The sequence below is a fragment of the Plectropomus leopardus genome, chromosome 9 (genome assembly GCF_008729295.1).
Source record: "Plectropomus leopardus isolate mb chromosome 9, YSFRI_Pleo_2.0, whole genome shotgun sequence".
In the NCBI taxonomy this organism is placed as follows: Eukaryota; Metazoa; Chordata; class Actinopteri; order Perciformes; family Serranidae; genus Plectropomus; species Plectropomus leopardus.
The window spans coordinates 21,569,758-21,583,467 of record NC_056471.1 but is presented as its reverse complement, the minus strand read 5'-3'; the positions used below and the strand labels follow the sequence as shown (position 1 = coordinate 21,583,467).

The 13,710-nt window shown below is 40.1% G+C and overlaps 1 protein-coding gene across 1 annotated transcript in view; it reads right to left on the bottom strand.

Moving 5' to 3' along the window:
- Positions 1–67: 67 nt before the first annotated feature.
- mcf2a (MCF.2 cell line derived transforming sequence a) overlaps positions 68–13,710 on the bottom strand; it is a 35,277-nt gene continuing 21,634 nt past the window's right edge. The window contains exons 23-30 of the mRNA XM_042492876.1: positions 13,607–13,699; positions 12,794–12,872; positions 12,327–12,393; positions 10,944–11,044; positions 10,422–10,534; positions 9,359–9,471; positions 1,630–1,730; positions 68–1,529 (exon numbers count right to left, since the gene is read on the bottom strand). Coding sequence (XP_042348810.1) covers positions 1,489–1,529; positions 1,630–1,730; positions 9,359–9,471; positions 10,422–10,534; positions 10,944–11,044; positions 12,327–12,393; positions 12,794–12,872; positions 13,607–13,699 — 708 coding nt within the window. The 3' untranslated portion in view covers positions 68–1,488. The remainder of the gene's footprint in view (positions 1,530–1,629; positions 1,731–9,358; positions 9,472–10,421; positions 10,535–10,943; positions 11,045–12,326; positions 12,394–12,793; positions 12,873–13,606; positions 13,700–13,710) is intronic.

Sequence of the window (13,710 nt, the reverse complement as noted above, 5' to 3'; positions counted from 1 at the left end):
TATATGAAGGTGTAGTTTCATCGAGAGCTGCACACACATACCTCACAATATGAAGGAACAACATGACAGCAAAATAAATAAATTAACAACATAGGAAATGTGTAGTGCGGAGCAGCCCCTGCTGCTTTCTTGACTCATTTCCATATCAAACAACGAATCAAAGGCAGCCCTCGGACCGGGGCCTCGATTTGATGTGGTAAATTCATATAAGTCTGCAATCAATATTTAATTAAGCGTTCGACACAGAGGGTGTATTTCATGTTGGCTGTATGATCCCTTTTAATGGGGAGCCCGAGATTAACTGAGCTGTAATGTGGAGGAGGAAACAATCTGCCTCTGTGATGGAGCGGTACACGAAGCATAATCTCCCTCTCTCTCTGCCTCGCTCTGCCTTCTCTATGCTGCGCTCTGCAGCATACACGGAGGAGTACACTACCATCAATCTTCACGTGTCGGCTGGTGTCTTACATTACCATCACTGACATGTCAACTGCTGCCTGCATGCAGGGGGGTATGTCTCCCCTGCCTCCCTAACACATCATACATTCAAGGATAAACAAAGGAAATAACAGCATGAACAAGAGGGAATACACAGTGAGAGGTAAAGCAACAAGAAAAGCACACATTCAGTTAACAATAGGTGGGTGTGTTTGTTTCTCCTGTCTGTCTGTCCATCTTATTAAAGTGCCTGTTGAATATTTGTGAGGTCAGGTTAAAGCAATAACAGAGTATTTGATTTTGCAAACAGTACATACAGGAGACTCCAAAAGAGTGGGAATAAAAAAGGCATTATGGCATGGCACATTTTGGCATTCTAACTCCTAGACTGTACACAAGAGTGGTGCCTTGAGGAATGAAATGTAAGAAAAATGCAATTAAGTCGTTCAATGGAGAAAAAAAAGCCAATCAACTACACAAAGATGAAACACTGAGGTACAAGAAAATGTTAAAAATGACACTGTATATGTACAAAAGTGACTGATTTAAGAAATGTTTCAGGTAAATCCTGTGCTACCATCCACCCAGCACACACTGAGACAAACACACAATTGGAGACGCTAGAGTCTGGAATACTAGCTGGAATGAGAAAGGGTTGATTCACAGATTGTGAAATTACTAACTGCTGTAGCAGCTGCCTCACACCGTGACTTAATGTCTGTTACAGATGAAAGATGCACCTCACCAGTCTGAGAAAGCCAATCAGGGTCCAGGAATCGGCTGTTGATTGTCCAAGAGGGCTAAATAGTTCCTGAGCCGTCACTATCAGAAAACACCGCCCCAGTGGATCGACACTCATAACCTGGAAGAAAATCAGGTCTGTAGATTCCCACATTTTTCTCTTATGTGACTGAACTGTGCTGGAGAAAGTCACCGGGGAGAAAGAAATGGGTGGCTGATCAGTCATGAAACAGCTATGGCTCAACCAGTTTCTTCTGTCTGTTCATCATCTCTGGGGAAATATTTGATTCACATTCTGTGCTTTCTTCTCTACGGGGAGCTGAGCTTTCTGGCTTTCAGGTTTCCTGCATCTACAAGAAAATATACAGACATTTAGAAAGAAAATTAAAGACAAGAAACACCATGGCTCAGCATTATATCGTCACCTTGGACGCTCATGCCTTTTCTTACCCCCTAGTCTGGAGTGTCCTCGATTACTGTCTCCAAGAATCAGCTGCAAGCTGGCAGCAGCTATGAAGCCCTCCTGTCGCCGACTCAGGTTTTTCACCAGCCTGAAGTCACGAAAAGGGGAGAGGAAAAGCGGCAAATTAGATAAATATACTTTGTCAGAAGGTTTAGCTCAAACTAGAATTACTGCCTCTTGGTTTTATTCCCCTTCGAACCAGTTGCAGTTACAGTTCACATCCATGTCTGTTAATATGTGGATGTTTAACAGAAATCTTTCCCAGACGCATAGTATCATGTTGGGCAACATAGATTAGTGTCACTAATTCAGTATCTGACCAAATGTCTCTCCTTCTGTTCCTGATTTACGGTGTTGAGTAATGTCCAGAAGTGTTTTTGCAGAGCATTATGGTGTCACTGTGAACTTGACCTTTGACCTTTTCGATATATTCGCAGGGAGATTAGGCAAGGATGCCCACTCTCTCCCTTCCTTTTCATCCTCTATATTAAAACATTAGTCACAGCTATTCATCATAACAGTCACATAAAAGGTATTTAGACAGATAACTTGCATCATTAATGAAGGAACTCTATGCAGGAGTACTCTTTTTACAAAAACCTGTCTCAAATTGATAGATTTATTATCTAACATTTCTGATTACTTAATTAACTGAAACAAATCATCCATCCTTCCTCTACATAGCATTAGCTGGGATGTGGCAGCACACATACCACATATTTCCCTATGCACTGAACACATCACATACATGGGTATTCATATTTCCCACCGGCTGTCAGACCTGTTCAAACTCAACTTCACCCTGTTCCTTCAAACAATAACCGATGACCTCTTCCATTGGATACATTTAACACTCTCTCTTATGAGTAGAATAGCAACAATTAAGATGACAATATTTCCTAAAATAAACAGTCTTTTTACAAAGACCCCAATACAACATACTCTCAACTGGTTTAAATCACTCAATTCAATAGTCACCAAATTTTACTAGAAAGATAAAACTCCTAGAATTAAACTGGCCACTCTTCAAAAAACAAAAAATAAAAGGCGGACTGAAAGCCCCAAATTTTTTTTTATCATTACTCACTTGCAAGTCAACTTCAATATATACTCAAATGGATCCACCCCAATCAGTCAGACTCCACCTGGTTAGACATAGAACAGACTGTTTGTAAAAACATTCAGATTTCCAATCTACCATTTCTCAATCAATCAGTTGAACTTCCTTGTTTTAAAACCTCAACAACAGCAGAAACTCACACTCACAAAGTTACAAACACCACTCTAGCATAATCTAAATTCACCCCCATTTGGAATAACCCAGAATTTCTCAGTAATAAGAAACTACTCAACTTTTGCACTTGGTCAGAAAAAGGCATCACACACCTCAAGCACATCATCCATAATAAAACATTGGTTTCATTCCCCTGCCTGGTCCAGAAGTATAGCATCAAAATCATGTATCCAATCCAAACCCAACATTACAACCTCAGACCTCGATCTTCCCACCTCATCATCTGATCTACTCAACTTCCCCACCTCCAAAAGTAAATTGCTTGCCAAAATAAATAGATTAATATCACAGATCAAGACACGACCTCCATTCCTTTCGTAAAATGGCAGTCGGATCTGTTGATCACTCCTGATGCAGTTGTCTGGAACCAAATATGTAAAAACAAATACTTAATGACTAAAAATGCTATCTTACAACTCATACAATATAAAATTCTCCGCAGGTATCACTACAGGGGTCAGAAAATGTCTAGAATGAGATTTGCACTAGAAAAATGCTCACACAGCACACAAAACAGCTCAGACAAATAAATTCACGCCATCTGGAAAAAGTCACAGAATCACTATCCTCCTTCTTAGGTTGCCACATCCCACAATCCCCATCCCTCTGTATACTACATCTCCAACATGAACCTGAACAAAAGTACATTACTCCTCACAGCCCTAACTATCACCAAGAAAACAATCCTCGTGAACTGGAAATTCAAAAACTCCATAAACATCACCCTGGAAAAACTTGCTCTCGGATCACATGTCACTGGAAAATAAAATACCCAACCCCTCTCAGAGACATCACCACTGAACCGTCCTCCATCTGGCTATCACTGGCTCATTTTCTACAAACATTACGGTTTTTGTCTCCTCTCTTATTCTACCCGCACTAATCATAACTATTTCCAGAAACATTACTATTAAGTAATGATCATTATAAATATCTGTAAGTCTTATCTGGGACAGGTGACTTTTGAATATTGGAAAATACATGAAGTTGGGATGAGAGACAGGAAAGACAGTCAAGAGACAGGAAGTTGGGGGAAAGACAAGAAGTTAGGTTAAGTTAAAAAACACACAACTGTCTCCTTGTCTCCTCAAGAGACAAGGAGAGACAAGAGAGTACTGACATATTTTAATATTCAAGTGTTTGGTATTTTGTTTGTTTGTTTCTGACACAATTGTCTCCTTTTCCAGGACTTCCAGTCGATGCAACGCCATGTCAAGTCACGTTTTACCTGAGCTCCAACAGCAAAAGTAATGCTTTAATTTTGACGCAAAAGTCCAAACCAATGCCCACTTGATGCATGTATTGAGACGATTGTGGAAGCTCGACTAAAAGTTAAGGAAAATGCCTAAAACCCGGAGATGCCGAGCTGCAAGACACGAAGGAAAAGCTGAACTCTGGAGTAAGAGGCGACAGCCGGCTGTGTCACTGAGCTGGAAGCTACTGTTAGCGGCTACTCTGATTCAATTAGCATCTTGTGGACTGAGATGCTAACGGTGGAGAAAGAGGTATCAAGTCCCAGACAACGCTGTGAGGACATGAAAGACAGATCTCGCCGCTGCAACCTCCGAGTTACGGGGGTGAAAGGAGGCAGGGAGGACGGAGAAAATATGTCCCTCTTTGTTGTTAAAATGCCTAAAGAGTCAGTAGTTCTCGAGAAGCTTCCCCTAGTGGATCGGGCTCTCCGCAGAAAACCAAACGGTGAAAACACACCACCACGGGCAACTGTGAGGAGGAAGCGGAGCGGAGACAGATTAAAATTGCGGCTGGTGACAGGTTTCCATCCTACCCAACTACACCCAGGCAGCGAGTAAACACCGAGCGGCATTCAACGCGGTAAAGTCCCTGCTACGGAGCTGCTAACGGGTCCGTAACAGCCTTTATCCAGCTATGCTGAGGATTAGGACTAAGGACGGGATTGACTCCTTCAACGGCCGACAAGACTGAACGGCCGGAGATGCGGCAGATGTCAATCACGGGTGGACACGGACATGTCATTGAGACAGTCTAATGCCAGCAGTGACTGTGAGCCCACGGGTGAAGTAGCCACCGTGAATGACTGAAAAAAGCCTGTCAGTGGCAGATTTTGTTCCATATGTTTTGCCTGTGCTCCTGATTAACTGTCATTTTAATAGCAATAAAGCCTAAGACACCATTAAGCTTATAATTACAAGGGCAAATGAATATTTTGGTTGGACATAAGATGTAAACTGAACTGCATTACTATTTTACGAAGCATTTATGTTGATCTCAAACTCAAATAGCTCACTGTGACAACCTAACTCAGAGAGTGAACTTCATAGGAGATGCTGGGGGAGGGTTTTTTTTCTCTTTTTTTCTTCCTTTCTCACTCTTTTTGTGGTATTTGAGAATTTGAATGTGTTATTTCTGCTAGTTCATGTTTTCTCCTATCCTCCTGAGGTGCATTTTCAGAAAACTACGGCAGGGATGCCTTTACATAGACATCAGAAATACGTCAAATCAAGTAACTATGATGGCATGGTAACATATTTTAAAACTTGGTTGGTATGATTTCAAACAGAGCAGAGCAACAGGAGCCGAGTGGTGAGCTGGAATGTCAGAAGCCTTAATCACCCAATAAATTGCAATAAGATATTTCCACATCTCAAATTACAGGGTAATATAGTTTTCTCACAGGAAACACACCTGCTAAACAAAGACCAGAACAGGATGAAAAGATCAGGCTTTACCCTTGTTTTATCATTCAAATTTCAACTGTAAATCTAGAGGGATGGCTATTCTTTTGCATAGAAATGTTCAGTTTAGTGAAGTTAAAACCATTCGAGATAGAGATGGGCGATTCATAATTGTTCAAGGAATATTGTGTAACATCCCGGTAATACTTTATTTATTATCATTTTTCATCTGTCCTCTGGCAGGGTTGTGTGTGCTGTGTTTTGTGTGTTGTATGTTGTAGGCCTAAGGGTTTGTGTTAGGTGTGTTATGTGTTGTATTGTACTATATATTGATATGCTATCTATATTTAAAACCCAATAAAAATATTTTATTATTATAATTTTCTCCTTGTCTCCTAAATTTTCATATAGTGGATACTAAATTTTCCCTGCCAAGAACTTAGTTGATTTATCGGCCTAACTCATATATCAGTCGGGATTTTTTGACAGACGTCACTGTCGACACTGAAATTTCCGTTTCAACACCATATGAGCAGAGCAGACAGATATATATATATTATTAGTGCTGGGCCGTTAACGGCGTTAACGTGCTGCGTTAACGCAGGATTCTTATCGCGCGATAAGGAAATTATTGCGCGATAAACTATTCACTAATTGGGTCTATACAGTGAGCAAGGCACCAATTTCACTTTGTTGTTTAAGCGTGGATGTATACCTGGTCGAAATTACGCGGAGGGGGCGTGAACTAGGCGGGAGCTGGTTTGCCTGAGTGACCGGAGATGATTGGCTCAAGCCGTGTCACAAAGCTGCTGACTGTTAATGGTCTTCTTCATGACCTCTAATGTAGGCCCACAGTTCAGTTAGGGTCATGTTAACAGAGGCTGCGCCCTCTGCTGTTCATTCCAGTTAGCAGGAAAAAGCTTTTTCCACATGGAGACAGAACCTGTGTTCCTAAATGTCTGTGTTTAACAAAATAAAAAAAAGTTAAACACCAAGTAAATCTTATGGAACATTATTTTTCTTTACAAATATTATAGTAGAACAGCTTTCTCAAGCAGTTTTGTGAATGCATTTTCATCATTTAGATAGATAGATATTATTTTGAATGTCTTTGGCAAAATTCAAATCTATAATTTTAATCTAGATTAATCTAGATTAACTACAGGATTGCAGTGAGATTAATCTAGATTAAAAAAATTAATCTATGCCCAGCACTATATATATATATATAACTGTTTATGCCATAAAGTATCATTTGGCTGTTTTCATACAGAGAGACAAAATTTGATGTTGCACAACAGATTAAGTCATGTTAAGTTAAATGATACATCGTTTTGGCCAATAAATCAGGTGAAATTGTCCCTGAAACAGGTAAAACCAGTCTGTCGAAATCAAGGATATCTGTAAAGAAATGTCAAAGTAAAATCTAAGGTAATAACATACTGACCATGAGAGAGAAAATTTCAGTTGAGTTTTCGACAGACGTCACTGCAATACTGAATTTTCCAAAAATTTTGTTGATTATAGGAGTGAGTCATATATCAGTCAAGTTTTAGACAGATGTCACTGCTGACACTGAAATTTTCCTGCTGAACATTTGGTGATTATCGGCCTGACTCATATATCAGTCGAGTTTTGACAGACGTCACTGCCGATACTGAATTTTCCCTGCCGAAAATTTTGTTGATTATCGGCCTGACTCATATATCAGTCAAGTTTTCGACACACGTCACTGTCGACACTGAATTTTCCGCTTCAACATCATATGACCCTTATAAAAGCAGAGCAGACAGATATATATATATTTAATTTAATATATATATATATATTATATATATATATATATATATATATATATATATATATATATAATATATATAGCATATATATATATATATATATATATATATATATATATATATCATTATTTTATTTATGCCATAAAATATGATTTGGCTGTAGATTCATACAGTTTAGACACTGTCTAAATCAAGGAATATCAGTAAAGAAATGTCAAAGTAAAATTTGAGGTAACCTGTGACAGTAAATCCGTGACTCACTGGTAACCTTCAAGACTTATGTTACATATGGTGGTTTGCCCCTCCCATTAATATTACAAAGTATCTTCATCTTGTGTTTTCCACAGACCTAATTTCAGACACCTAACTTAAACCATTATTATTATTATTATTATTATTATTGCTATGATTATTATTATTATTATCATTATACAATTACTGAAGACACCTGTCACAATATCAGTTAATTGAGAAAAAAGACACATTTGCCAGGAACATTTTGAAAATAGTAAAGCTTTATTTAAAAAGAATCAAAAAAAGCAACATAGCACAGTTGTTCTAATTACATGAGATGATTCTTTGGCCAAGATAGCTCTCCTGGCTTCTAGCATCTGAAAACACAAGAAGTACAGTTAGTACTGCTCAGCAGTGTTCACACAACACAGATATTATAGCTGATACCCATTGTGATCCCATTCAGCACAGTACATTCAGCTTTTTTCTTTAAATCTTACCCTAGCATCGGGTCATAGCGCCAGTCTTTCCCTCAGACGCCGCACAGTTTCCTATAAAATACAAAAAAACAACATCAGTCACTTTGGAAAACAAATATATCTGGGCTTGAGCAGCAGGTGTAGTCAAAGTTACAGTTACTCACCTAATATCTCAAAACGGGTCTCTGTCCTGCCTGTCCTCCTCTGCTGCATCAGCTGATTGTAAGGAGGAAACGCTGCAGCATCGCGAGGCCGCTCGTTCGAAAAAAAAATGATTCCAGCGCCTCTTCAACTGTTCACCGTCATTCTGCCATCTTGGTCTTGCTTTTTGCTGAGTCATGCTATTCTGTTATTTTTGGGTATGTTTCCATGTATACAAACACACGTAGTTCGTCTCTATTTCCCTCCATGTGTGTTCAAATTTCCATGAAGGCGACATGGCCGTTGAAATTTTCATCCAATCGGGACACAGGAGGCGGGACAAAGCCTCCTCAAGCCTTGTTGTTTGGCTCAGACGACTGAACAACATGGGTTTACCTGGCGAATCAATGCGCAGAAATTGATGATGTAACCACGTTCACCGAGGAGCCTCTGGATGTCTAAACAGGCCATATCTGATATCGGTGGAAGACTTATACTCTCCACTTTACGTGACTTTTTAAAACATGTTGATAGGATTAGCGGTTAAAAAGTCAGACTTTAGATGGAATTCTTTATAAATACATCACTCGTCTCTTATCCAGCTGCTCTCCATTGCTTTCATTTGGTTTTTTTTTATCAGGGGTGGATTTAATTTTTTGGGGGGCCTGGTGCCCCAGCCTAACTTTCCTGCTTTCAATAACAGGGGATAATGGTGAGCTGTTAGCAGCTGTTGAAGCAGTAATGCTGTTCTCTACACCCTCAAAGTAAATATTATAGGTTAGTGCAGGTGATAAAGAGTTGCAGGAAACTTGTTTTAAATTACATTTAAACACAGGACACACCACAGGATGAAAGGCTTTGATCCGACTTGGCCATCAGAGAGAAAATACATTAATTAATAAACTATAGATGAATATAGTACATAGAATGTGAATGTGGAACATTGAAGTTTTCTCTACTGGTTGATAATAGGAGCCACAAAGAAATATAGAAATATTGCATTTACGACAATCAGACTGACGGATGGACAGACGCACTGTCACCATGAGAACATCATGCCACCCTGACAGACAGGTTTATACTTCACATTGTATGTTGACAGGCTGAAAACTCACCAGCGTCCCTTGTTGTCTTCACACTGCAGTTGAATAACGTCTCCACATTTGATGGTGATGCTGTCTGGTCCATTTTGAAGACAGTCAGCCAACGCTCTGTATCTGCCTGGAGACTAACACAAAAGGAAAACTGTTGGGAACAACGAAAGTAAAGATTTATCTATATACTTAGAACTTGATACAGAACTTTTCAAAGCTATAAAGTTTGTCACATCAAAGGTAATTAAGGACAAAATTTCAAAAAGCCCGGACAGTAATGGGAACAAGAACCACACTTTTTTTTCAAACAAAGCTAATAGAAAAACAGATGGGCAACAACATCAGTTTTTGTATTAAAGAGTCATAAATAAAGGATTTCAATTGAATTGGATGACCTGCTAGGAAGCGGAATAAGAAATTCAGAAGGTCGTTGTCTGGACATAACACTACATCCAGGGTTCCTACGACTTAGGGCCAATTAGATTTAAGACTCTGTATGACGTTTTTTAATTGCCACCTCAAATGACATTTAGGACCAAATTTAAACTGACCACATTTGAAGAACGACAATTTTGCCCAAATGTATACGGAAACATAGGCCAAGACATTTTATTCCTGAGAAATGTTAGATTATCTTTACCAAAAAAAATCCTTTTTACAGTGGGTCACATGCCAGACAACAAACACATGATATTATAAAAATCTATTTGGTTTAAGAACCGAAGGGGAAAATGTAAGGCATTTGCTTGCTGGTTGTCTTGGTGATTTCATGTTTTTCACTCTGCATGTGTCTGCTTTAATTCCTATCATGATGAGGTTAAAAAGAAGAATTTGATAGATTATTTAACAAAAAATAGATGTAACCAATTATTTTGCAATTTTATAATGCAACATCGGAAAAAAAACAAAAACTAGAAAATCCTACTTCTCATATCCCCAAAAACTGTAAGAATTTTGAGGGATTGATTTAAGTCATTTTAATAACATTTAAGGCCTTATTTTTTTGATTAATAAATCCAATGCCCTTTAAGACTTTTAAAGGATCCACAGGGATTCTAAGTGTATTTAATGAATTTGTTCTCACCAGTTGTACCAAAACCTCCTCCTCTGTGTCAGATGGGTGGAAAGCGTCCTGACCTCCAGGCCACTCCTCCAGACCCTCGCAGATGTCTACCGAGTGATGAGCCCCGGGCCAACCTGTGAAGCACACATCAATTAGGCTGTTATAGGTACTGACTGATGCATTGAACACTACACCTTAAAAGCACCACGTAGATACTTAGTAACTACATCGACATTACAAAGATCCCTTTGACACTTACTGGGAAAATAACAAGAACGTAGAATCAAAAGCTAATCTCAGTAGTTGGACCTTTTTCCCCAAAATTCCTCGATGTACCTCGTTCTTCATGTCATAGTACACCTGAACTGCTGAGGGAGGGAAAGTCAAATATCTACATCAGTGAGAGATTGTGAAGAAAACCGGCAACAGCAGTACAAAACTGTGCAAAGTAAATTTGATTTGCATCAATTCCAAATACTGTGATTTAGTTACTAAGTATCTACTTGATTGTGGCATAAATGTTTGTGCACAGGATTGACTCACTCCTACGGTTGTGCTGGTGTTTAGGGGAGTGAGGCTGGGGGTCTGGACTGCTCTTCCCCGACTCTGTTTCCTCTGAGCTCACTGACGCCCTCTGCTGCTTGCTGGAGGGAACAACACAAAACAACATGTCAGTATTTGTTCGACACAATCAGCAAACACGCTCAGGATAGATGTTATCCACAGCCACACAATCTAGCGTCAGCTGTCGCTTCGCTGAATCAGATCCAAACGCTTCCGACAGTAACGCTGACCCCAGATAAGTGTCAAGGAACAACTCTGTCCTGTTGTTTCTCACACAGCCACGACCACTCAGGCACCAGCCAGACAGCAGCACAGAGCACAGATCAGCCATGTGCAAGCTTCTCTGTAAAAGTTGGAAGTAGGACTCACAGACCACCAACGCAGTGTTCACGCAGGGTTTGCATGTGTCAACAACACATAGGAAGATCTGGTCTCGATTTATCAAGATCCAACGTTGTTGTTTTTTTCCCACTCTTATTAGATGATAAGTAAGAATGTTTCTGGGAGGCAAATTCTACAGTCGCCTGATTAGATCTCAAAAAACGAGCCCCATCTTGGAAACCAGCTGTCATGAGGAAATTAATAAGATTCATGGAATGAAAACCAAAACTTTTCTTTTTTGTTTACCTTTTGCATTACATGCAAACTAGCTGAGATGCAGAAATAAGAGCAATAGTTTTTTGATGTTAGAAATGAGGGAGCTGCTGATCCTTTCAACACGGCAAAGAGGGGGTCAGTTATGAACCACAATGGAGGTTATAAAAGGGGTGCAGGTGACGATCAGTATGCAAACACAGCAGCCCTGGGTTTTTGCTCCCCAAGCCGGGCCAGGTGAGTCATGCCAGGCAAGGTGAGCCAGGCTGAGTTTACCACTGAGCGTTAGAGCAGGTCAGTGGCGCTGGGGACGGTGCCGGGGGCGCGGACGGGGCCGTTGCCGGGGGCTTCTGGGACGGGGGCTCCGGGAACGCAGACACAGAAACACATCAGCCGACAGCGAGACAAAGTCCAGCCCCGGCAGACAGCCCCTGGGTACCCCTCTGGACGGCCGCATGCCCCTGCAGGTTTGGGATGGGAGGAGTGGGGATAGGCAACCAGACAGCAGTGGACAGAGTGGGGCCTGTGCCCGTTCACACACACCACTAACACACAAAGCTTTTACCAGGGCGACGTGAAATGATACCGTCACATTCACTCAAGCTGCGATCAGATATGAAAACTCAGCAAATGCAGAGAGTAGTGCTGTGACTGCATGTGTGTGTTTTGCATTTGCCTGTGTGTGTTTGTATGATTGTGCAACTATAGCCTACAGACATGCACCTAACACACCGCTGTAAACATTGTAGACAACCGGTAAACACTGACCTCTCGGAGAGTGGAGGCGGAGAAAGCTGCATGTGTCCGACCATTTGGCCATGATGATATGCTTCATCTGTGAGAGGATTAAGGAAGTCATGTTTTTCATTTTCAGCGAAAAGTTTTTTTTTTTTTTCCTTTCTACCTTTATACTGTGTATTTGTACATGCAAGTTTATGTGGTGATGACCAAATGTGTTTCCTTGTTGTTGTTTTTTTTCCGTATGAGAGATGAACATGTGCAGGTTGTGGAAAAACAAATTTCATTCTTTGGGGAGTAAGGACTATCTATTTATGTTTGGGAATAATAATTGGTGAAGAGAATTTCAGCACAATCCTCCACCTACAAGTTTCAGAGCGTCCAAACACATCTCATGCTCTCTTGAGTCGTGTGATGCAGTTCAAAGCTCAGAAGCTTGTAAGTGGAGCTTTGCACTTTGAGTCTCTGTCCCACATTAACTGTGGATGTTCACAGACCTCGAAGCAGCTTCTGCTGGTTAGTCAGGATTCGGCGGAGCTCGTTGAGCCAGGCCATCTTCACCTCCACTGTGGGAGCCTGAGAAACGACACAAAACATCCCAACAGTCAGTCAGTGGATTACATTACATATTTTGTATATATATGTATTTTTATGTAGTTATGCAGTTTCTTCTGTTAAACATCTTTTTACAGTGTACACAATTAATCATTCACCCATTATGTTATTCCTCACAGCCCAAACATCTTATTTTGTCCAACAAACAACCTCAAAGATTTTCTGTTTTTGTTGTAAAAAAAAAAAGGATAAAACCAGTATTAAAGGAATAGTTAAACCCTCAAATTACCATTTGTATCAATTACTCATCTTGTGTAACATTAAATTTAGGAAGAAAACGATTTTTTTTTCACATGCCTCCTGTGATCGAAAAATTCCAGAATTGAGAAAATTCATTCATCAGTTTGAGTAAATGGGGTCCAGATTTTAACAATAGCAAACCTTTATAAAACATTTGTTTCCAAACTCTTACACAACTCATGCAGTGCGATCCTTGTCCCAGTGCTTCCCAAAACAGCAGCCCTTTCCAACAGGAAACTGAACTAAAAGTGTGAGTGAGTGATACACAAAATGGTCATTTGGGGGGTAAAGTATTCCTTTCATTAGCAAAATTGCTGCTGATTAATTTGCTGCTGATCAAGTTATTATTGTAGTTCTGACTGAAAGGGTCTTAAAGTACAGTAAAAGTGAGAAATTTTAAGCAGGGAACTGTACGTTAACTACTGAAGAGCTTTAAACATGTTTTGACTCCTTACCTGAACCACATACACTTCCTCCCTGCCACTGTACCAGATCTCAAACTTCTTCACATCACCCTTGATGTTCTCTGTGATCCCCACAGCAGTCATCTGCCAAGAGA